The 24354-nt window shown below is 57.6% G+C and overlaps 1 protein-coding gene across 1 annotated transcript; it reads right to left on the reverse strand.

Moving 5' to 3' along the window:
• Nucleotides 1-765: 765 nt before the first annotated feature.
• On the reverse strand, nt 766-20034 carry RRM1 (ribonucleotide reductase catalytic subunit M1). Its single transcript, XM_064704609.1, has 19 exons — nt 19934-20034; nt 18364-18452; nt 17489-17666; nt 16578-16678; nt 15923-15982; nt 15208-15247; nt 13764-13926; nt 12869-13010; nt 12193-12276; nt 11774-11935; nt 11072-11151; nt 10433-10634; nt 9422-9571; nt 7182-7403; nt 6226-6302; nt 5197-5332; nt 4067-4162; nt 2941-3129; nt 766-1836 (listed from the first exon to the last, which is right to left on the reverse strand). The coding sequence occupies exons 1-19, from the start codon at nt 19950-19952 to the stop codon at nt 1600-1602; spliced, it is 2427 nt and encodes an 808-aa protein (XP_064560679.1). The 5' UTR covers nt 19953-20034; the 3' UTR covers nt 766-1599.
• Nucleotides 20035-24354: the final 4320 nt, after the last annotated feature.

The following is a 24354-nucleotide window of genomic DNA, read 5'->3' on the forward strand; positions in this document are numbered from 1 at the left end:
TGAGCCACGGCGAGCCCTGCTCGGGGCCGGGAGCTCGGGACGGGCTGGCTCAGGTCCGGGCAGGTCAGGGAAGGTTCGGGCAGGTTTGGGGCCATTCGGGGCCATTTGGGGACGGTCGGGACCGGGACACCCGGGGGGGCGGGGCGCGCTCCCAACGGCCCCGCGGCGGCCGCGCCACCAGCGCCCCCCGGCGGCGCCGCGCGGAACTGCAGGAGCCGCGGAACCACCGGGACCGGGAACAGAACCGGGAACGGGAACAGAACCGGGACTGGGGAACAGAACCGGGAGCGGGGAACAGAACCGGAACCGGGAACAGAGGACTGGGAACCGAGGGGCGGAACAGAACCAGCACTGGGGAACAGAACGCGGGAACCACGGAACAGAACCGGAAGGCAGAGGCTGGAAGTGGCTGGGGTAACACGGGACGACCGGGGGCTCCAGGGCTGGGACAGAACCGGGACCAGCACCAGGGTTTGGGTGCTGGGGACAGAACTGGGACCGGGGTTTGTGAGCTCGGGACAGAAGCAGGCCCAGCCCGGGGCCGTTCCCTCTGCTCCTGTCCCCTTCCCTGGGAGCAGAGCCCAGCTCCCAGCTGTCCCCTCCTGCCAGGAGCCGTGCAGACAGACAGAGGGACACAAGGACAGAGGGACAATGTCTCCATGCCCCTGTGGAAAGCAGCCCAGGAGCAGCAGCAGGAACCTGTGAGCACAGCACAGATGCTCGGTGTCCATCCCCACCAGGAGCGTTCCCAACAGCAGCAGCCACTCCTTGGACATTCCGTGTTTTATTGAGCTGGGACTCGGGGTGGGTGAGGTCCATGAGTTCAATAAATACTGCAGAACTGCCTGAAGCCCCACGGAGTTCGAGCAGGGAGGGAGTGCAGGAGCAGTAAATTGGGAAGAGGTTTAAAAAATCTAACAGCTACCTGAGGAATGGAGCTCCCTGAAAAGAGATGGCAGGTGACCTTCAGCAATGGCATGTGGCCCTGACAGAATGGCACCTGACCTGTGGCCAAGCACAGCACTGGCTCCCCTGGCCAGGAAACTGCCAAGCAATCAGATCAAATTAGTGAATTTAATGCAGAATTAAATGCAGGGCAGCAGCTCTGCCTTTCCTGCCCCCACCTGAGGACACAGGCAGTGCCAGGCTGTCCTGGCCAGCTGAGGGAGAAGAGCCCAGGAAGCAGCACCCCTTCCACCCACCTGCTCCTTCCAAGGGCTGGAAAGGCAGAGGAGGCACAAGGAGAGGGAGCAGCAGTGGGACAGAGGCTCTGGCAGGCTGGGGACGCTGCAGGTGTGCCAGCAGCTGTCCCTGTGCCCTGGCAGACACTGAGCACACCCACCCTGGGGGCTCCCAGCCAAGGAAAAGGGACCAGCCAGGTGTGCTGCCCCTCTGGCACACCTGGAGCAGTCTTTGGTGACTGCAAGGCACAGTGTGGAGCGCCCAGGACAGACCTGTGAGTGGCACCAGCACCTCCCTGTCCCCAGTCCCACCTGCAGGGCTCCATGGAAGGCCACACAGAGCACTGAAAGCCCTGGGAAGCCCAGCTACTAAAGCTATGCTCACCCCATCCCTGTGCGTGGGGAAGCCACACCACCCCTACCAGCCCAGCCCAGCCCCAGCATCCTCACGTTCCTCCAGATGCTCTGTCCAGCAGTCAGCCGGGCAGGGGCTGTGCCGAGCCTGGTGGCCCTGGGCCACACTGAGGCACCCTGTCTCCAGGACACACCATGGGCTGTTCCTCTCTTCTCCCTCCTCTGCGCCTCCGCTCGCGCAGCTCTCTGTCAGGAACTGATGGTTGCAGTGCTTCTCCTCAGTAGTAATGCCAGTCTCGCCCTGGACAGGAGAGCTCAGGGCGGGACAGTGCAGGCACCCCAGCTCTGGACACTCCAGAGCTGGGACCCACAGCTCTGGACCTCCAGAGAGCACCCCAGCCTGGACAGCTCCATGACCCCCTCGACTGGCCCCACCTGGGCCTCCCCCCCCAGCTCTGTCTCGGGGACACTGGACCTGGGGCAGCAGCTCGGCCTCAGGAGACCCCTCAGCCTGGGGACAGAGGGCTCTGGGACTAGAGGGACCCCAGCTCTGGGGACACTCCAGAGAGGGCACCCCCAGCTTGGACCTGGGGACCAGCTCTGGCACTCAGAGAGGACCCCCAGCTCTGGGGACACTCCAGAGAGGGGACCCAACACTCCAGAGAGGGACCCCCAGCTCTGGGGACACTCCAGAGCAGCACCCCCAGCTCTGGGGACACTCCAGAGAGGGACCCCCAGCTCTGGGGACACTCCAGAGAGGCACCCCCAGCTCTGGGGACACTCCAGAGAGGGACCCCCAGCTCTGGGGACACTCCAGAGAGGGACACCGGACCCCCCACCGCTCTGGGACACTCCAGAGAGGACCCCAGCTCTGGGGACACTCCAGAGAGGACCCCCAGCTCTGGGGACACTCCAGAGAGGGACCCCCAGCTCTGGGGACACTCCAGAGAGGGACCCACAGCTCTGGGGACACTCCAGAGGGACCCCCAGCTCTGGGGACACTCCAGGGCAAAACAGGATTCTTGGAAGTAAACAGCCATTTGCCCTTCCCAAAATCACTGAGACCAACTTGCTGTGCCAGAACTTACCAGTCCCTGTGTGCCAAACTCACCAGGCCCCATTTGTTTGGGAACAACCTCCCCCAGTCCCAGGGACAGCTTTTGTTTTTTGGGAACAGGCCCTCCAATCCCAAACACTGCCCCTATTTGTTGAGAACAAGCCTTAATCCCAGGTAATGCCCCCTGGTTTTGGGAACAAGCCCCCAGCCCCAGTTGATGCTCCATTTTGGGGAAGGAGCCCAAATAATCCCAGTTGATGCCCTGTTTGTGGGGAAGGAGCCCCAGTAATCCCCGTTTTGGGGAAGGAGCCCCAAGAATCCCTGTTTTGGGGAAGGAGCCAGCTGTACCTGTTTCCAGCCATAGAAGTGCATGCTGGTGAGCTTCCCGTAGTTGGGCTCAGCAATGTGGATGTTCAGGGACTGGCTCTGGTCGATGAAGGCCCCTCTGTCTGCAGCCATCTTCAGGATGGTTTTTTGGGAGATCTCCCACACGGTCTTGTAGAGCTGCTTCAGGTCATCGGGGATCTCAGGGATGTTCTGGAGGAACAGGAGGAGTTTGGCAGGGTGGGAAGCACTGACTGCCCAGAGATCCTCATTTATAACATGGAATTCTTCAGTGACTGCTGGGGCTCCAGCAATCCTGACTGGAACTGAGGCCTGCACAGCTGAGCTCTGTCCCTGAGTCCAAACACAGAATCCCAGACTTGTTTGGGTCTGGAGGGACCTTAAAGTTCAGCTCATCCCTGGCAGGGACACCTCCCACTGTCCCCAGTGCCCAGCCTGGCCTTGGGCACTGCCAGGGATGCAGGGGCAGCCCCAGCTGCTCTGGGCACCCTGTGCCAGGGCCTGCCCACCCTGCCAGGGAACAATTCCTCATTGCCAAATTCCCAAAAAACACAGTCCCTCATCCTCTGGCACTGGCAGCCATTCCCTGTGCCCAGTCTCTCCATCCCTTGTAAACTGTCTTTCTCCATGTTCCCTGTTGGCTCCTTCAGGCCCTGGAAGGCCACAATTAGGTCACCCTGGAGCCTTCTCCAGCTGAACAATCCCAATTCCCTCAGCCTTTCCTTGCAGCAGAGGTGCTCCATCCCTCTGATAACTTGGTGGCCTCCTCTGGACATCCTGGGTCTGGGAGCACCAAGGACACTGGCAAACCCCCTCAGCCCCCCCTCAGCAGTTACATGTGGAGATCAGGAAAGGTTCTTGCCCAGAGGGTGCTGGCACTGCCCAGGGAATGGGCACGGCCCTGAGGCTGCCACAGCTCCAGGAGCCTTTGGGCAGCGCTGCCAGGGATGCCCAGGCTGGGCTTGGTGGGCTCTGGGCAGGGCAGGGCTGGCACTGGGGGGTCCCTGGGGCTCCCTGCAGCTCAGGACATTCCATGATACTCCCTGCTATGAAACCAGCCCTTTGTCTCTTCCTGCTGAGTGGGAATCCAGAGGGAGCAGGAGGTGCCTGCAGCAATGCTGCCCCATACCTGGATGGAGCCGTTGTTGGCGATGATCTGGTTCTTCATCTCCTCGTTCCACAGGCCCCTCTCCGTGAGATCCTTCAGCAGGTGGGGATTCACAACCTGGCAGGGGCAGAGCCGAAGGTTTTTAAATGGCTGAACAAGATCCTGCACATTCCTGACAGACCCTCACCCCTGGGAGTGTTCCAGGCCAGGCTGGACAGGCTGGGGGCACCCTGGGGTGGTGGAAGGGGTCCCTGCCACGGCAGGGCTGGAGCTACACAATCTCTGAGGTGCCTCCAAACCATGCTGGGATTCTGCTGGACATGGCAAATTAGAGGGGGGCTGTATGGAGCTGTCCTGCATGAGGAACTCCAGAAGATGGGAAAAAGAGAGAGCTCACCCTCTCAGTTACAGGGGCACTGGCCACAACCTGAGCTCCTAAAGAAGAGTGTGAACACCCAAGACTGGTGTCAGGAGGGGAGAGAACAGAACAGGGGCAGGCTGAGTACTGGGAAGAAAACACAGCCCCCTTTTCCTGCTGGGACTGGGCTTCCTGTCCCCCAGCCCCACACAGGGAGGCAGGGCAATGATCCTCCTGTTCCACCTCCCACTCCTGTCAGGGGTGATCCTGCAGCCAGGAGGAATGGAGAGCACTGAGACACCCCAGAGGGGATGGACACACCTCCCAAACAGGGACAGCCTCCCTTTGTCTCCATGGGGGCTTTGCTAACTCCAGAACCCAACCTGTTTCTCTCTATTTCCTGCCTGACAGACCCCTCGGAGCCTGTGGAGCTCTTCCATGGCCCCTTCAGAGCCTCGAGTGCTTCACAGCTCGTTCTCAGGACCATGGTCTCAGCTTCTCTTCCCATATCCCTCCCATGACATCCCCACCCCCTCAGCAGTTATTCCTGCAGCCCACCCTGAGGCCCCACAAAGGCTTTTCCCAGGCAAAAGCAGCACTTGTTCATCATTTCTCCTACTCCCTGGTGACTGTGGGACACACAGAGCTGGACTCCTGCAGCACCCAGTGCTCCAGATCCCCTCAGTGCTTGGGCACAACCACCAGGCTGCAGCGAGCCCCAGGTGTGAGGCTCCCCTTGTCTTCCTGAGCCACAAAACGCCAGGCAGGAGCAGAGCTGGGGCCCAGAGCTCACCTGGAACTCCCCCGAGAGCACCCTGCGCGTGTAGATGTTGCTGGTGTAGGGCTCGATGGACTCGTTGTTGCCCAGGATCTGGGCAGTGGAGGCCGTGGGCATGGGGGAAATGAGGAGGCTGTTCCTGACACCGTACCTGGGGACAACAGGACACGTCAGCGAGCTGCAGCCAAGGGACAAGGGACAGGGAAGGGCCAGGGACAGCAGGGAAATCAATCTGGGATAACCTGCAAAGCCTCACATCGCCCACAGGGAACAGGGAAGCACTGCTGAACTGGCACTGGGGGTCAAGTGCAAGTGGAATTGGGGGCTTTGCTGCTCTCATCCCTCACCAGAGGCTTTCCCAAATGATGCAGTCATGGGTGGGGTGCAGGGAAGACAATCTGCCAGGCACTGCACCATCCCCAGCCCTGGGGCAGAGCTGAACCAGCGGCCCATGAAGAGGCTGAAACCTCTCCACACACAGGACAGGGGACAGATTTACCACGTTTAAAAATGAAGGCCAAACAGCCAGAATCGGTCCACGAGAGGCACTTCACACTTCAGGGATCCCTGTCCTCAGGATGTTCAAGGCTCAGCTTTTCCCTGGCAGCAGGGAAGAGCCCCAGGGCCAGCTCATGGCTCACTCCTCACTATGTTTGTTCAATGGGAACACAAATCTTCCTGCTGGATGCACCCAAAATGGAATTAGAGCTCAGCTAAAGCAGAGCAGTGAGGGTGGGCTCCTTAGCCTTGGAAGGACAAAAAGGAAAGAAAGCCACCCAAAAAACAGCTCAAAGGAAAGATCTACTGGGTGGGGGGAACACATGGGGCTGTTTGCACACTTGGGCCCTGCCTTCAGCTCTCAGCAGACAGAACACATCAAATCCATATCCAAAGCCAGGCTGGATGGGGCTGGGAGCACCCTGGGACAGTGGAGGTGTCCCTGCCATGGGAGGGGGTGGCACCGGGTGGGCTCTGAGGTCCTTCCCACCCAACCCAGTCTGGGTTTTATCTGACATCTGCTACAAACCGTGCAGGGTCACTCACTTGGCAATCTTCTCCTTCAGAGCCTTCCAGTCCCACAGGTCAGAGGGGGTGACATTCCACATGTCATACTGAAGGATCTGAGAAACACGGTTTGGTCCAAGTTAGAGAGGGCACTCTTTTCTCCATATTTTATAAAGCCCATTGGAAATGGACCTGTCATTCCTCTTAATTCTTCTCTCCCATTAGATCTCAGTGAAGCTCTGGTATGACCTAACAAACATTCCATCTTGTGACTGCTCCAGGGCACAGCCAGCACAGGCTGAGTCTGATTTGTCTTTTCAAATCAGAGAATCCCAGAATGTCCTGAGCTGCAGGGAGCCCCAGGGACCCCCCAGTGCCAGCCCTGCCCTGCCCAGAGCCCACCAAGCCCAGCCTGGGCATCCCTGGCAGCGCTGGCCAAAGGCTCCTGGAGCTGTGGCAGCCTCGGGGCCGTGCCCATTCCCTGGGCAGCCTGGGCAGTGCCAGCACCCTGTGGGCAAGAACCTTTCCCTGCTGTGCAGCCTGAGCTGGCCTGGCCCGGCCCCAGGCGCTCCCTGGCGCTGTCCCTGTCCCAGAGCAGAGCTCGGAGCTGTCCCTGCGCTGCCCCTCGGGAGGAGCTGCAGCCCCGGGGAGCTCTGAGCTCAGGCTGCTCCAGCCTGGGCTGCCCAGGGCACCTCGGGGCCCTCCTGACCCTGCCCCAGCCCCGTGCCCCTGCTCTGGGCCCTTTCCAGCAGCTTCTGATCTCTCATTGGCACAGCCAGAGCTGTCCCAGCACTGGGGTGAGGCTGCCCCAGCCCAGAGCAGAGTGGGACAATCCCTTCTCTCTGGGCACTGATGGTGTCCCCAGGACAGGGATGTCCCTCCTGCTGCAGGGCACTGCTGACTCAGATGCTGCTGCCCAGGACCCAGGTCCCTGCAGGTCTCTGCAGCAGCCCAGGCACAGGATCAGCTCCCAGCTCCCCACGCCTGGCACTCACCCCCTTGCTGACCGGCGAGCCCTGGTAGGTGTCGTAGGGGCCCTGCTCCCTGGCCAGCTCACAGCTGGCCTCCAGGGCCCCGTAGTAGATGGTCTCGAAGATGTGCTGGTTCAGGCGCTGAGCCTCGGCGCTCTCGAAGGGGAACCGCATCAGGATGAAGGCGTCAGCCAGGCCCTGCACGCCGATGCCAATGGGCCGGTGCCGCCGGTTGGAGCGCTCCGCCTGCGGGACAAACACATGTCACCCACAGCACAGGGCATGTCACCTGCAGCACACACAATGTCACCCACAGCACACATAATGTCACCTCCAGCACACACAGTCACCTACAGCACACACAATGTCACCCACAGCACAGGGCATGTCACCTGCAGCACACACAATGTCACCCACAGCACAGGGCATGTCACCTGCAGCACACACAATGTCACCCACAGCACAGGGCATGTCACCTGCAGCACACACAATGTCACCTACAGCACAGGGCATGTCACCTGCAGCACACACAATGTCACCTCCAGCACACACAATGTCACCTCCAGCACGGACACACCACCTCCAGCACACACAATGTCACCTCCAGCACACACAATGTCACCTCCAGCACGGACACACCACCTCCAGCACACACAATGTCACCTCCAGCACACACACCACCTCCAGCACACACAATGTCACCTCCAGCACAGGGCATGTCACCTCCAGCACACACAATGTCACCTCCAGCACGGACACACCACCTCCAGCACGGACACACCACCTCCAGCACACACAATGTCACCTCCAGCACACACAATGTCACCTCCAGCACACACAATGTCACCCACAGCACAGGGCATGTCACCTCCAGCACACACAGTCACCTCCAGCACAGGGCATCACAGCACGGACACATCCCCTCCAGGATAGGGCATGTCACTTCCAGCATAGACACACCACCACCTCCAGCACAGGGCATGTCACCTCCAGCACACACAGTGTCACCTCCAGCACAGGGCATGTCACAGCACAGACAGTCACCTCCAGCACGGACACACACCTACAGCATGGACACACCACCTCCAGCACACACAATGTCACCTCCAGCACACACAATGTCACCTCCAGCACGGACACACCACCTCCAGCACGGACACACCACCTCCAGCACGACACACCACCTCCAGCACAGGCATGTCACCTACAGCACACACAATGTCACCTCCAGCACACACAATGTCACCTCCAGCACACACAGTCACCTCCAGCACACACAATGTCACCCACAGCACAGGGCATGTCACCTCCAGCACACACAATGTCACCTCCAGCACACACAATGTCACCTCCAGCACACACAATGTCACCTCCAGCACAGGGCATGTCACAGCACAGACAGTCACCTCCAGCACACACACGTCACCACCTCCAGCACAGCTGGCAAGGGCCCCAGGGAGCAAAGCCTCCTGCTGCAGCATGCCATGAGCTCTGCATCAGCATTCCTTCCATCCTGCCACTGCTTGCTGAGGCCAGACTGAGTTTGTCACACCTTAGCACAGACTGGGATTGCTTAACCCAGGAAAGGGAGGCAGGATTTCAAAGAGAACACTCAGCACTTTCTGATAAATGAAGACATTTAATAGGGCAGAATGACAGAATCACTGAGGTTGGAAAATCCCTCTGAGCCTACCAAGTCCAACTGTTCCCCAGCAGAGCCAAGGCCACCATTGACCATGTCCCCAAGTGCCACATCCACATGGATATTAAATCCCCTCCAGAGATGAGGAGTTCACCACTGCCCTGGGCGTTCTGTGCCAGGGCTGGACAGCCCTTTCCATTAAGAAATCTTTCCTAACTCCCCTGGCACAGGTTGAGGCCATTTCCTCGTGTCCTTTTCCCTGCTTTCTGTGAGCAGAGCCTGACCCCCACCTGGCTGTCCCCTCCTGTCAGGGAGCTCTAAAATCAGCCAAAATGAGGTATACTTTCTCAGGATCTTTCCAGGATCCTTCCCTCTCTGTTCCTAGTGCTGGTCTGTGCTTCAAGGAAATCCCCACACATGAAAAAATTCCAGTGGCAGAAGCAGAGTGGGAAGTTTCCTACAACTGCTCCACCACAGAGCTGCTCTGGGCTGAAGCTCAGGCAGGCACTGACAGGTCCCACCTGGGAACAGGCGATTCACAGAGCTCCCAACAGTTCCTCTGTGACTCCTGGTGTCCCAGACTGCTCTGGGATTGCCCTGGGCAGGATTCAGCCCTACTCACCTCTGGCACAGGGTAGTAGTTGATGTCAATGATTTTGTTGAGGTTTCTGACGATGACCTTGGTGACCTCAGCCAGCTTCTTGAAGTCGTAGGTGTGCTCAGGGGTCACGTACATGTTCAGGGCGATGGAGGCCAGGTTACACACGGCCACCTGTGGGCACAGACAGGGGATCACGGGGAACGGGCCCAGAACACACAGCTCTGCCCCAAACCCATGGCAACAACCTGCCAGGGAACCTGCCAGGCTGGGAAAGTGCACCCCTTGGTCCTCTGGCACGTCAGAACTTGTGCAAAAGGTAACCACAATTCAGGAAGGTTCAGTAGAAATTGGTATGACCAAAAAAATCCTGCCCTGGTCAGTCCTACTGCCTGGAAACCATCCTTACACAGAATCCCAGAGGGACCTGGGTTGGAAGGAATTTTCAAGCCTCATTTGTTCCTTGTCACTTTCCCTTTGAAGGGTGTCTCGTGTCATCCCAAATCCTCCATGGGAGTGGGAAGGGAACCCACAGTCAGGGGAAGGGTGTTGCAGAAAAAATGAGGCCTTTGCGGGGGTCGAGCCATTTGTCGGTGAGGGGAGACTCAGACACTCAATATGAGTGATAAGCAAATTCCAGTTTATTGAAGAGAGCATCAGACACTTATACAGCGAGTAATAAGCTTATGAATATTCTGTAAGCTAAGCAATCTATTGGTTAAACTATACTATCAACTCTTCCTCATTCCTTAGGGGTTCCATCTCTCTTTTCTCATGTCTCTTTCACTGTTTGTTATCCTACCACAGCTAGGCCCAAGGACACTGCTATCTGTGCAGGTGCAGGACTTGGAATTAGCCATGGTTTTGTACTTTTCTATTTTCTAGCAGCTAAATTCCCAACATCAGGGCTGTGAGTACCCATCAGGTCAGGAGTTTCTCAGCTGCCTGCTCCCTTCCCAAGCAACATCAGACATATCCCAGGCAGAGCTGCCCCAGGAGCCCTCCCAGCACCCCGAGCTCCCGCTCCGCACCCACCTCGTCCTTGCTGGTGTACTCCACGATCTCAGTGCACAGGTTGCTGCACTTGATGGTGCCCAGGTTCTGCTGGTTGCTCTTCCTGTTGCAGGAGTCCTTGTAGAGCATGTAGGGGGTGCCAGTCTCGGTCTGGGACTCGATGATGGCGTACCAGAGCTGCTGGGCCTTCACCACCCTGCGCACGCGGCCCTGCCGCTCGTAGCTGCAGCACACGGGAGGGAGCCCTGTCAGCCCCCAGCCCCAAACACCAGGGAGAGGCTCTGAGCTCCTCGGGACCTCCTCCCTGGGAGCCCTCACAGCAGGGCAGCAGCACTGCCCTTGTTTATGGGAGCCAGTCTTCCATCACAGCAGCCACACAAAGCCACAGAGTGCCCTGAGTGGGGATCGCTCCAGGCTGTCCCTCTCCCAGGGACACTGTCCCCTAACAGGCTGAAATGGTCACCCACACACAGCTCCACCCTGACAGGTCACAGAGTGAAGGACACAGCCCCATCCTCACACTTTTATCCATCTGACAACGAGCCCAGTGGGCACCTCTGAGCCCCTCCCACAAACCTGTGCCACGGCCCCACATCCCACAGGACACAGGCAGCTCTGGGAGAGGATGGCACCACTTACAGGCCTGCTCCCTCCTCTTACCTCTCATAGAGCTTCTCAAATTCCTCTCCCCAGACATCATCCAGGCCAGGACACTCATTTGGGCACATTAAGGACCAGTCCTGTACGGGGGAAAAATATTCAGAGGAAATCTTTAGGCACCCTGTTAATTAAAGCTGTGGCTACCCCACACCTGGAAGTGTCCAAGGCCTGGCTGGATGGGGTTTGGAGCAATCTGGGACAGTGGAATGGAAGATGTCCCTGCCCACAGCAGAGGGTGGCACTGCATGAGTTTGGGTCCAAGGCCAGGCTGGATGGGGTTTGGAGCAATCTGGCACAGTGGAAGATGTCCCTGCCCACAGCAGAGGGTGGCACTGCATGAGTTTTAAGGTCCCTCCCAAACCAAACCAGTCTGGGATTCTGTGAAATACAAGCAGGCATAAGAACAATTTACTAAGAAAATGCTGATGCCTTAAGGAAACCCCAGAGTCAAAAGAGCCCAAAAATCCAAGAACAAGTCATGGGCTGTGAGACTAAGGCCTGAAGCAAAACACTGAGTGGCAGATGCCCAGTTCCATTCTCCACCAGCACAGCCAAGGTCTCAAACAAGGTGCAGCAGCTCCTCCAGGAAGGTCCTGGAAGGAACAAGGAGCAAAGCAGCTCTGCAGCCCTTGCTGAGCTCCTTCAGGGCTGCTCACCTGCTCCTCCACTACCAGACCTTTTCTGTGCCAGCCAAGCTCTCACCTGGTTGGTTTCCACTCGCTTCATGAAGAGATCAGGGATCCAGAGAGCAAAGAACAGGTCCCTGGCTCGCTGCTCTTCTTTCCCTGTGTTCTTCTTCAAGTCCAGGAACTCAAAGATGTCCAAGTGCCACGGCTCCAGGTAGATGGCAAAAGCCCCAGGTCTCTGGAACATAATCTGGATCAGAACAAACTGTCCTTGGAAAGAAACCTCCTGCCCTGCTCCTGAGTGCCCACAACCCCCCAAACCAGCTGGGAACTGGGGGGCAACACCAGACACCAACACTAACACAACACAAGGGGGAAAATGCCCTTTTGTGATTATGTGTCACCCACAGGCACCCCATCAGCTCCCTGACGGCCCCTGCAGTGTGGAAGCTCTCCCATTACCCAGAGCTCCCTGCTGGATCTCATTGAAGGTACCTTGTTTCCACCTTGATCCACGTAGCGGGCGGTGTTGTTGTACACCCTCAGCATGGGAACGAGCCCGTTGGAGTTCCCGTTTGTCTGCAGAGGCACAGCAAAACCATCAGCCAAACTCCCTGCAGGGCTGCCCTGCACCCCCTGTGGGTCCTTCCTCAGGCTGCAGAGCTCTTACACTGAGCACACCAATTATTTCTAGTCCCTTCCCCACACCTTTTATAACAAATATGCATATATCAGCCATGTGTCCCAGAGTTAATAAAATGTCCCTCCTAACTTCTTTGCCCTACATTATGTCACCTAAAGGCTTGCAGGGTTTACACACACTGTGACAAGAAACCCCAAACACACATCCATGGAAGGTCTGGGGCACTCAGAGACACAGAAAGGCAAAGGGCTGGTGCACAAGTGTCTGGGCATATTCCTAGGCTGCTAACAGACAAACATGGAATTGTCTGACCAAACACTGGAATAAGATCCTCTTTCTGGAAGGGCTTCTATGAGGAAGCCAAAACACCAGGGAAAACCAACCTTCCTGCCTTAGGCCAAGGGACAACAGAGCGAGGCCCAGTGAAGTAAGAGAGAGGCAGCAGTGGTCTGGCATCTCTGGGAGCAGCAGCAGTGTCCCTGTGCTGCCCCTGTCCCTGGGGTGACTCAGAGAGGGACAGGCACTCACCCCAGCAATGTAGCTGCCCGTGGCACGGATGCAGCTCACGGCAAGGCCAATGCCCCCAGCAGACTTGGAGATGAGGGCACACTGCTTCAGGGTGTCGTAGATGCCTTCGATGCTGTCGTCCTTCATGCACAGCAGGAAGCAGCTGAAGGACACAAATGGTTTCAGCACACAAAGATGGGAAGGAAAAGTCAGAAGTGTTTCAACAGGCTGCAAAAACCAGGGCAAACATGGGACTTTCAGCGTGCTCCACAAAGCAATCCCACAAGGGTGGAATAAAGGACAAAACAGAAAACACTGTGAGCAGTACTTGTACTGCTGACTCCATGATTTAAAATGTTTGGTAGCAGAGGTATCGTGGAATACCCTGAGCTGGAAGGGACCCACAAGGATCAGACTCCAATTTATGGTCCTGCACAATCCCACCCTGGGCATCCCTGGCAGCCTTGGGGCCGTGCCCATTCCCTGGGGAGCCTGGGCAGTGCCCAGCACCCTCTGGGGAAGAACCTTTTCCCAATACATTGACACAAACCTTTATAAAAATACAATCCTTTTCCTGATATATATGATATCAAAAACCTATCAGTTATGCTTGCTGCTTTCAGGAAACAATTACCAGGATTAATTTGGTAACCTGCAGCAGACTATGCACATCAGGAAATTTCCAATACAACACAGCCATGCAAAGGTTTCCAATATCTCTGGAGCTGACAGAAACCTGGGCATTTTTCCCCAAGGACAGGTAAAACTTGACGGCAGCCCCTTAAAACATCACAAAACACACGCAGGAACTCAGCTGCTCATTTCAGAGGCTGTGCGTGTGTCACACTTGAGCAGAGGTGATCCCCAGGCGCTGCCTGTGGCCAGGGGGCAGGCAGAGCAGAGCAGAGCAGAGCACCTGGAGAGCTGGGGGCGGTTGGTGCCCGCGTTGAAGAGCGTGGGCGAGGCGTGGGTGAACCAGCGCTCCGACAGCAGGTTGTAGGTCTCGATGGCCGCCTCGATGTCGCCCTTGTGGATGCCCACGGCCACCCTCATCAGCATGTGCTGGGGACGCTCAGCAACTGCGGGGACACAGCCAGGAATCCCAGAGCTGCCTTGGGAGAGACCTCACAGCCACCCAGGGCCACCCCTGCCATGGCAGGGACACCTCCCGCTGTGCCAGGCTGCTCCAGCTTGGCCTTGGCGCTGCCAGGGATGCAGGGGCAGCCCCAGCTGCTCTGGGAATTCCAGCCCAGCCCTGCCCACCCTGCCAGGGAACAATTCCTCATTGCCCAGATCCCACCCAGCCCTGCCCTCTGGCACTGGCAGCCATTCCCTGGGTGCTGTCCCTGCATCCCCTGGCAATTGTCTCTCTCCAGCTTTCCTGGGGCTCCTCCAGGCCCTGCAAGGCCGCCCTGAGCTCAGCCCAAAGCTTCTCCTGTGCAGGTGAGCAATGCCAGCTGTGCCAGCCTTTCCTGCCAGCAGAGCTGCTCCAGCCCTCTGCCCATCCTGGAGCCTCCTCTGGGCTCTGCAGCAGCTCCAGCTCCTCCCTGCGCTGGGACAGCTCTGCAGGTGGGGAATCACCTTTGGGGGCACAATCCCCCTTTCCTGCTGCCCACCCTGTGGGATCAGCCCAGGGCACAGGGATTTAATCCCAATCCCTTTCCTGCTGCCCACCCTGTGGGATCAGCCCAGGCACAGGGATTTAATCCCAATCCCTTTCCTGCTGCCCACCCTGTGGGATCAGCCCAGGGCACAGGGATTTAATCCCAATCCCTTTCCTGCTGCCCACCCTGTGGGATCAGCCCAGGGCACAGGGATTTTGGGATGCCAAGGCACATGGCTGGGGCATGCCCAGCCCCTCAGCCACCAAGCAAACCAGAAGGCCAGGGAGGAAGAAGACTCCATGTGACAGTCACAGGGTCACAGCAGCAAGCTCCCAACGCTGCAGTGGGACACCTGAGCCAGTTTTCATGGAATCACAGAGTCACTGGCCTTGGAAGGAACTTGAGTTCTCCAGCCCAACTCCTGCTCAGAGAGCACCAGGCCTCTTTATTCAGGACTGCATCCCATCAGGCTTTGGAAAACTCAAGGAACAATCTGCTCCAATGCTCAGCTGCTCTCATGGAGGAGGGAAAACCCCCCACCTGTATTGACAGTTAAATTCAATCAAATATGCAACCCAGAATCCAATTATGTTTCAGCTTTATGATATTATAATTCATCTCTGACCCTTCTGATGTCCCAGGATATCCAAGCCAAGGGCCTGCATCCCTGCAGCACAGTACCTAAACTTAGCTTTAATTTAATTTAAATTTACTCAGATTTTTTAAGAAGTGCTCAGCACTAGGAACAGCCCTTACCTTTGGAGTTGATTTTCAGCAAGTAGGAGCGTTCCAGAGTCTTTAAAAGAGAGGATGGATTTTAGCAAACAGGCACATTTGAATTTTTTAAAAAACACTGTCAACTCTAAACTCAATCATCCACATAGCCCTCATCCCAGGCTTCACCAGCCCTGCACTCTGCTGCTCCTCTCTTTATCAGCTTAATGAGGTGATTAATGACTGAAAATGCACAATTCCATGGGAAGATTCCAACACTGCTTTGGAGTACAGAGTGTGGAGCAGGGCAGGAGGTCCCACACTGTCCTGGACCCACAGGAGCTCCCTGCTCAGAGCCCTAAACCTGAGGCAGAGCCAAAGCAAAGCAGCACAGCTGAGCTGGGGTGCTGTGGGGAGATGTTCCAGCAGCACAGGCAGGATAAATGTGTGGGATGACACCCTGAGAGAACTGCTCCACTGAACAATGGGAACAGCAAAAATCCCTTCTCTGACGAATTGAGGATTAGAGTACTTCCTTTAGGAATGGCATCCAACAACACTGACTGGGATCTGCTGTGAAAGCCAGCCCAACAGTTAGAATATTCCAGCAGCAAGGAAACTCCATGACTCATCCCACTGGACATCTTCACAGCCCCACTGGTGTCCCACCCCCTCCTGTGCCCCCCTTGGCCCGGTCCAGATGATTCCACAATGATCCCACCCTTCCCAGCAGGGCCAGGAGCAACGTGCTCTTTACCTTAAAGCCAAAGTAGTTGTAGGAGAAGTCCCTGTCGTAGATGATGGCGGAGTTCAGGCGCTGGCAGGAAATAACAAAATTGATTTTTACAAGGTGTAACAATGTTATTTGTACCTGTTGGCATCCCTGGCCCCAAAGCTCGGGTGTGTGAGGGGCACCAGAGCACAGGAATGAAGCAGGAACAGCACTTCCCCCAAAACAACAAAAGCACAGCTTCAACAACCTTTTTTCACTCAGTTTTGGGCCGAATTTACTGAAATCTGACTGGACAACAAGAAACAAAACACAGAACCAAAGGACAAAAGGAACTTCCCAGTCAGAACACAGACCTGGAATGACTTGGAAACTGAACCCAAATCTTTTCTCTCCCTCCTGTGCTGCCTCACTTTGCTGCAGCACTAGGTACTTCTTCTCAAATTAATTACTTGTGCTGATCATGGCAGCGGGAACATCCAAGAAAACACATTTTACTACAGAAACATCCATATAGGAAGAAAACTCCTATATCCCCTCTTACACCCTCCACTCATGCCATGCACTGGTTTCTGTGTTGGCTTTTTACTCTAAAACAGCATGGCTTGCTTAAAAAATAAGAAAAGCAAGTTTTCAAAATCCAGTGCAGTGGTCCAGAAGTGAAAAGAACCCCAGTACTTACATCTTTGTTGGCCAGAACTATGTCCAGAGTCTCTTTGGAGATCATAGGGGAGTGCTTCCCGTTGTGGGGGTTGATGTAGGTGTAGAGATCCTCCATCACATCTGCAGGGAAAGGGATGTGAGCAGGACATGTCCAGGCCTGTCCCTGCAGCACCTGGCACTGGGATTCGGGGATGGGCAAGGCAGGAAAGCCAGGGAAATAATCCCTCCAGCCCCTCAAACACACAGCAGACATCTTTTCTTGAAAATCCCTTCCTTAGGGTTTTTTCCTCCTGAGAAGCTGAGAGGCCTCAGGAACAAAATGTAAACAATGATTGCAACAGACAGATCTTTGATTGACCCATCTTGGATGTTTATAATTAATGGCCAGTCACAGCCCAGCTGGCTTGGAGAGAGTCTGAGACAGCTGCCTTTCTTTCCTTTCTATTCTTAGCTAGCCTACTGATGAGAAACTTTTCTTCTATTCTTTTAGTATAGTTTTAGTGTAATATACATAATAAAATCATAAATCAAGCCTTCTGAAATATGGAGTCAGATGCTCGTCTCTTCCTTCATCCTACGGCCCCTGTGACCAGCGTCACACACAGCTGCTCTTCTGCTGCTCAGCACTGCCAACCTGAACAATCCCCTTGTACAAATTGTGTCAAAACCCCACTGTGAAAAGCAACAAATGGGGAGGAAGGTGGCTAGAACCTAATCTCAATCCATCACATTTTTCACCATGCCATTTCTACAACTGCTTTTCACAAACCAGGCAACTCTGTTTGCCTTGGGAAACTCGTGGGTTTCACCCCCATGGCATTTTCAGCCAGCCTGGGCGCTCAGGAGCTCCCACTGGAGAGATTTCCCTATTTCTGTGCCCCAAACCCGTCCCTCTGTGTCTCCCCCCAGCAGCTGGAGGCATTCACCCACCACTGAAGACTTTCTTGGTCTCCTTGTGCAGGTTGGAGACGGCGATGCGGGCGGCCAGGATGGCGTAGTCGGGGTGCTTGGTGGTCAGCGTGGCCGCGGTCTCTGCGGCCAGAGTGTCCAGCTCCACCGTGGTGACCCCGCTGTAGAGCCCCTGGATCACCTTCATGGTGATCTGAGCCTGCAGGAGGGAGAGGCCGAGCTCAGGGAGCCCCTGTGCTCCTGGAACACAGGGATCCAGCACCGCGAGCTGGGCGGGGAGAGCAAACTGGGACAGACTGGGACAGGGACTGGGAATGGAGCAAACTGGGACAGACTGGGACAGAGACTGGGAATGCTGGGCAGGGGGACAGAGACTGGGACAGGGACTGGGAATGGAGCAAACTGGGACAGAGACTGGGAATGGAGCAAACTGGGACAGAGACTGGGAATGCTGGGCAGGGGGACAGCAAACTGGGACAGAGACTGGGAATGGGGCAAACTGGGACAGGGACTGGGAATGGAGCAAACTGGGACAGGGACTGGGAATGCTCCTGGACAAGGACTGGGGACAAGGCCTGCAATCCAAAATATGGGATCTGGAACAACAAAAGTTGTTTTTTTTAACTACCAGGGGCTCAATGGCTTCTCCAAGGTGGGAAAGGGATCTATGGCAAGGAAAGGGGATTTTCCTCTCCACAGTCTCTGCAGCTGGGAAGCAAAACACCTCAGAGCACAAAAATTCCAACAAACCCATTGTGGATGTGCCTGCCAAGAGTTCAGGGAATCACAGAACGTCCTGAGCAGGAGGGAACCCCCAGGAACCCCCAGACCCAACCCGGGACGCCCCAGGAACTCCTGCCCAGCAGAGGAGGGGTCAGGCAGGGGATGGCACTCACGGGATCCACGAAGTCGGCGTTGAGGCCGTAGCAGAGCTTCTGGATGCGCGAGGTGATCTTGTCAAACATGACCCGCTCCTGGCGCCCGTCTGCGACACACACACACACACACACACACACACACACAGAGACACAGACACACACACAGACACACACACACACACACACACACACACACACACACACACACACACAGACACGGGGCAGCCCAGTGAGAGCCAGCTCAGAACAGGGCAGCCCCAGTAAGAACCAGCAGAGCACAGAACAGCCCCCACCCCACCACACCAGTGCAGCCCCAGTAAGAACCAGTTCAGAACAGAACAGCCCCGCCCAGGCTCACCAGTGCTGCACCAGTAAGAACCAGCCAGCACAGAGCACCCCAGTGATGCCCCAGTAAGAACCAGTTCAGAACAGAGCACCCCAGTGCAGCCCCAGTAAGAACCAGCCAGCACAGAGCACCCCAGTGCAGCCCCAGTAAGAACCAGTTCAGAACAGAGCACCCCAGTAAGAGCCAGCCAGCGCAGAGCACCCCAGTGCAGCCCCAGTAAGAACCAGTTCAGAACAGAACAGCCCCACCCAGGCTCACCAGTGCTGCACCAGTAAGAACCAGCCAGCACAGAGACCCCAGTGATGCCCAGTAAGAACCAGCCAGAACAGAGCACCCAGCAAGAACCAGCCAGCACAGAGCACCCCAGTGATGCCCCAGTAAGAACCAGTTCAGAACAGAGCACCCCAGTGATGCCCCAGTAAGAACCAGTTCAGAACAGAGCACCCCAGTAAGAACCAGCTCAGCACAGAACACCCCTGCCCAGCCCCTCCTGTGGGGGAGTTCGGTGTGGGAATCACCAGGGAGCAGGGTGGGGTGCTTGGGTGGGTACAATGAAAGGGGAGGCTCCCCCTCCACCCCAAGAATCCCCACCTAAAACTGCACCAACCCAATTCCCAGGGTGGGGACCCAGCTGAGGGTCACCCCCCACCTCAGCCTGGGGACCCCTGGGACCAAGGGGGTGGGGACCAACCCAAAGCTCCTGCCATGGCACCCAAACCAAAGGAGAGGTCTCACCCCTCACTCTGGGGGTCAGGGGGGAGCTCCCTCACTCTGGGCTCCCCCAAAGCCGAGGGGAGCCCATCTCCTCCCATAGGCTCCCATCAGAGCTGAGGGGATCCATCCTCCCATGGAGGGCAGGGGGGGCACCCTCTCTGCTCTCTGTGGTGCTATGAGGGGGACCCACAAAGCCAAAGGGGTCACACCATGTGCCATAGGGTACCCCCAAAGCTGAGGGGGACCCATCCCTCACATGCCATGAGGGACCATTCCAAAATGGGGGATCCCCATCTGCTTACCTTGGGTGCCACGCAAGGGCCCCCCCAAAGCAGAGGGAATCCCAGAATGGGGCAGGAATTCCCCTTCAGGTGCTCCGAGAGACCTCTAAAGCCGAGGGGTCTTGTGCCCATACCCTGGGTGCCCTGGGCAGGACAGAGCCCCCCATCCCCGGCACTCGGTACCCCCAGGGCAGCGGGGCTCCCCCTCATGGGCCCCCCGGCACCCCCGGGGCGGGGGAGCGCTCACCCCGCTTCACGACGTGCATGGTGGCGGCGGGTTCCCCTCAGTCCCTCTCGGTGTCCCCCTCAGCCCCTCTCGGTGCCTCCGCGCCCGCCGCTTCCCGCGCCCGCCGCGCGCGCCCCGCCCCGCTGAGGCGGCCGCCGCCATCTTGCCTGCGGGCACGGCTCCCTGCCTGGCCCCTTCCCGCACCGCCCGGCTCTCGGCGCTGCCCGTGGCCGCGGACAGACACCGATCCCGGCCCTCATCCCGATATTGTCCCCGCTTTCCCCCCGGGAATCGCCGCTGCGTCGGGGAACAACGCGCATCCTGCCCGCTTCAAAGATGGCGGCCCAGCGCTTCCCCCCCTTCGCCGGGGAGGAGCCGGAGGGACAGGACGGGACTCAGGGCGCCAAAGACGGAGCCCGCCGAGGGACAAAAACCTCGAACTGAAACGCCAACACAGTGATTATGTTAAATTTAATTATCCTGAATCAAGGCCCAGGCGTGAAATGTGTGATTAAACTTTGAGTCCCACTGCCCAGGGAGCTGGTGGGGTCCCTGTCCCTGGAGGTATCCAAAGAACAACTGCACAGGAGCAGTCTGAGGCTCTGCTGTGGAACGGGCCCAGGGCACAGGAGATGCAGGGAAAGAGATTAAATTACAGAAAGTTCTGTCCCAAAAGCTGCAAAGCTGCACCTGCAGAGCCTCCAGCCCAGAGGGGCTTGGAGCCAGGCTGGGAGAGCTGGGGGTGCTCACCTGGAGAGGAGAAGCTGCAGGGAGAGCTCAGAGCCCCTGGCAGGGCCTGAAGAGCTCCAGCAGAGCTGCAGAGGGACTGGGGACAAGGATAGAGGGACAGCACCCAGGGAATGGCTGCCAGTGCCAGAGGGCAGGGCTGGGTGGGATCTGGGCAATGAGGAATTGTTCCCTGGCAGGGTGGGCAGGCCCTGGCACAGGGTGCCCAGAGCAGCTGGGGCTGCCCCTGCATCCCTGGCAGTGCCCAAGGCCAGGCTGGGCACTGGGGACAGTGGGAGGTGTCCCTGCCATGGCAGGGTGGGATGGGATGGGATTTAAGGTCCCTCCCAACCCAAACCATTCCATGGATCTGCAGGTCCCATGAAGGGTCAGGGCAGTAGCCCTGCTGAGGTGCCTGTGCAGAATCAAAACCCAAACAGCATCAGTTCCCCCCCAATCCCACTCTGAGTGTCCCTGTGGCACTGGGACACGGAACAGGCTGGCAGGGAACACCTCCTGGCTGTGGTTGCAGCCTGTGGGGTGACCCTTCCCCATGCTGGGACGAACAGGAGCCACAGCCAAATGTGGCAGCACACCAGAAATGCTGGGGTTTGCTCCATGACAGGACAATGAACCATCAACCCTTGGGCTGAGGCTGATCCTGAGGGGCTCAGAGAGACATCCCAGAGCTCAAAGGGGCTGGAAATTCAGTTTTTTATTGCTTGTGGATGGGGCTCTGTCCCTTCCAAGGTGAGGGCATTGGTTCAGGTTCCAAGTTCAGATTCCAAGCCAGAACCACTGGGGGTTCCTCAGCCCCCAGGGTGGGTGGGAAGTGCCCAATGCACCAGGTGAGCCTGGTCCTGCTCTGAGTGACCCCCTCAAAGATGGAACACAGAATGTTTGGAACTGACCAGGAAATGGCATTGAAGTTGGGCTGGTGCCTCTGTTTTACCAGAAAAGGGCCTGCAGAAGAAAAATAATCCCAAATTGCATTTTGGGCTGACTGGAGCCCGAGCTGCACTCACACATGTTTGCCCCCATGTTCTTCTCTGAGTTTTGCTCCCCTGCTCTGAAAGCAGGAGTGGGTGGAGCAGCGGGTTCATTTCTGAGGTGGCTGCAGAGGAAAGGAAAGCCTGGGTGCTGCCCCAGGACAGCTCCGCGGGCAGGAACCGGAGCCATGGCACCACCTCTGAGCCCTGCCAGGCCTCACCTGCTGCCAGCCCTGCCAGGAGCCCTGGGCGCTGCTCCCACAGCGAAATGGAGACGTTATCCCTGCCCAAACTCCCTGCCGGGAGGGCTGGGGACAGAGCCAGTGCCAGCACCACGGGCAGGGCAGGGACACGCCAGTGCCAACGCCCCAGAGGTGTCCTGAGCCCTGCCTGGCTGGGCTGATGCCCTGGATGCCCGCGTGGAGGCAGCAGGCCCTAATGAGTGTTAATGAGCGCTAATGAGCGCCAGGGTAAAGAGGATGCCAGTGTCCTGTGGGATGGATGCTGCCCTTGTGCCATCCCATGGGATAGCTGCTGCCCCTGTGCCTTCATCCTGTGGCATTTCTGCGGCTGCTGTCCCTGTGCCATCGCCATCCCCCAGCCCGGCTGATGCCACCCACAGATGCCAGTGTGTGTTTCACTGTTTGTCTTGGGCACATCCTGCCCCTCAGAGGTGACTCGGGGGCACCCTGGGAGCAGGACCCAGCTCTGGCCCCTCAGTTTGGGAAGGACCTTGGGACACTGAGCACATCCAGAGGGGCCAGCGAGGCTGGAGAGGGAACACAAACCCTGTGAGGAGCCCTGAGGGAGCTGGGGGTGCTCGGCCTGCAGAAAAGGAGACTCAGGGCTGCCCCCATCGCTCTGCACAGCTCCTGAAAGGGGCCTGTGCTCACCTGGGGCTGGGCTCTGTCTGCAGCAGCACTGACACACCCAGAGCACACAGCCTCGAGCTGCACCAAGGGAAATACAGGCTGGAGAGCAGGGAAAAGGTTTTTCCAGCCAGGGTGAGAAAGTTCTGGAATGGCTGCCCGGGGAGGGGGTGGAGTCCCCATGCCTGGGTGTGTTTAACAGAGCCTGGATGTGGCACTGGGGGCCAGGGTTTGGTTGGGGCTGGGCTGGACTCGATGGCCTTGGAGGTCTCTCCCAACCTGGTCATTCTGGGATTCTGTGAGCTGCTGCCCACGGAGCTGTCCCACCTCCTGAAGCAGTTTGGGGGTGGCTGTCCCTGTCCCAGCTGTCAGCAGTGTCCCCATGGCAGTGACAGTGCCAGGATGTCCCCGGGGTGGATCCAATTCCCACGGCAGAGGACAATGGCAGGGCCCTGGTGCAGGGGGCAGCCAGGGCGTCCCTCTGTCCCCACTGACCTGGCCAGGAACACATCCCCAGCAGGCACAGGGTCCCAACCCCACTGTGCTGGAAGCCTGGCAAGGGCTGCAAGAAAAAAGCAGCAGCCATGGGCTCGTAAAATAGACTACATGCTTTATTGGATTGAAAAGTTTTATGAAATGACAAAAAACAAAAACCACCTTAAATCAAGAGTTGGCAGATGTGTCAACAGTTGCCGTTTGGTGGATCCCCAACCCCTTCTCCAGAAGCATCCACAGGTCTCTGCCACCACAAGCAGCTCTGGCCCCGACCCCCCTGGCCCCGCTCCCAGGGGCCCTGCCCGTGAATGCAGGGTGCCCACAAATTGGGGTGCCCATAAATCAGGGTGCCAATAAATTGAGGTGCCCACAGATTGGGGTACCCATACATCAGGGTGCCCAAAAACTGAGGTGCCCACAAATCGGGGTGCCCACAGATCAGGGTGCCCACAGATCAGGGAGCCAATAAATCAGGGTGCTCACAGATTGGGGTACCCATAAATCAGGGTGCCCGTAAATTGAGGTGCCCACAAATCAGGGAGCCAATAAATCGGGGTGCCCATAAATCAGGTTACCCACATATTGGGGTACCCATAAATCGGGGTGCCCACAGATCAGAGTACCCATAAACGGGGGTGCCCACAGATTGCGGTGCCCACGGATCAGGGTGCCCATGGAATCGGGATGCCCAGGCAGCAGCCCCTGTTGTGGGGCCGAGAGCGTTTCCCCCATCCCCAGGGAAATGCAGGCACTTAAAAGTCATTGAGAGGAATTTTTCACTTATCCCAAAGCAACAGTGAAATCGTTTAACTCCCGCCTACGGAACATAAAACACCTTTGTAGCCCTTCCTGAATTGTCAAGACACAAATATATTACTCTGGCATAAAGCAAGGCCCCGGGGGCTCTCGGCCTCTTCTTCCTCCTCCCCCCATCGTGCATCCTCCTCTGCCTCGGCACGAGCAGCCCCTGCCCACCCCAAGCACGTGTGGGACGGTGGTCTGGGGACGGAGAGGGGGCTGAGGACAGGGACCCCGGGCTGGGGAGTCCTGTGGTGCCAGGGAGCCCTCTCGAGTGGGGCGAGAGGGGGCTTGGGGGTTCCCCTGGCAGCCCCGGGGCTGGGGGATGCTCCTGGAGGAGTTGGGAGAGGGGAGGTGGGCAGGGCCCAGTGGGGCAGGGCCACCGGGTGTCACCTGGGGATGGGGAGGACCCAGGGATTGGGGCAGGGCTCCCAGGGTCCCCAGTGCTCAGACCCAGGATGGGGCAGGGCTCACCCCGAGGTGCTCAGCCCTGGGGATGGGGTAGGACCCAGGGATGGGGCAGAGCTCACCCCTCAGTGCTCACTCAGGGACGGAGCAGGCTCAT

This window comes from Zonotrichia leucophrys, chromosome 1 (genome assembly GCF_028769735.1).
Source record: "Zonotrichia leucophrys gambelii isolate GWCS_2022_RI chromosome 1, RI_Zleu_2.0, whole genome shotgun sequence".
Taxonomy (NCBI): Eukaryota; Metazoa; Chordata; class Aves; order Passeriformes; family Passerellidae; genus Zonotrichia; species Zonotrichia leucophrys.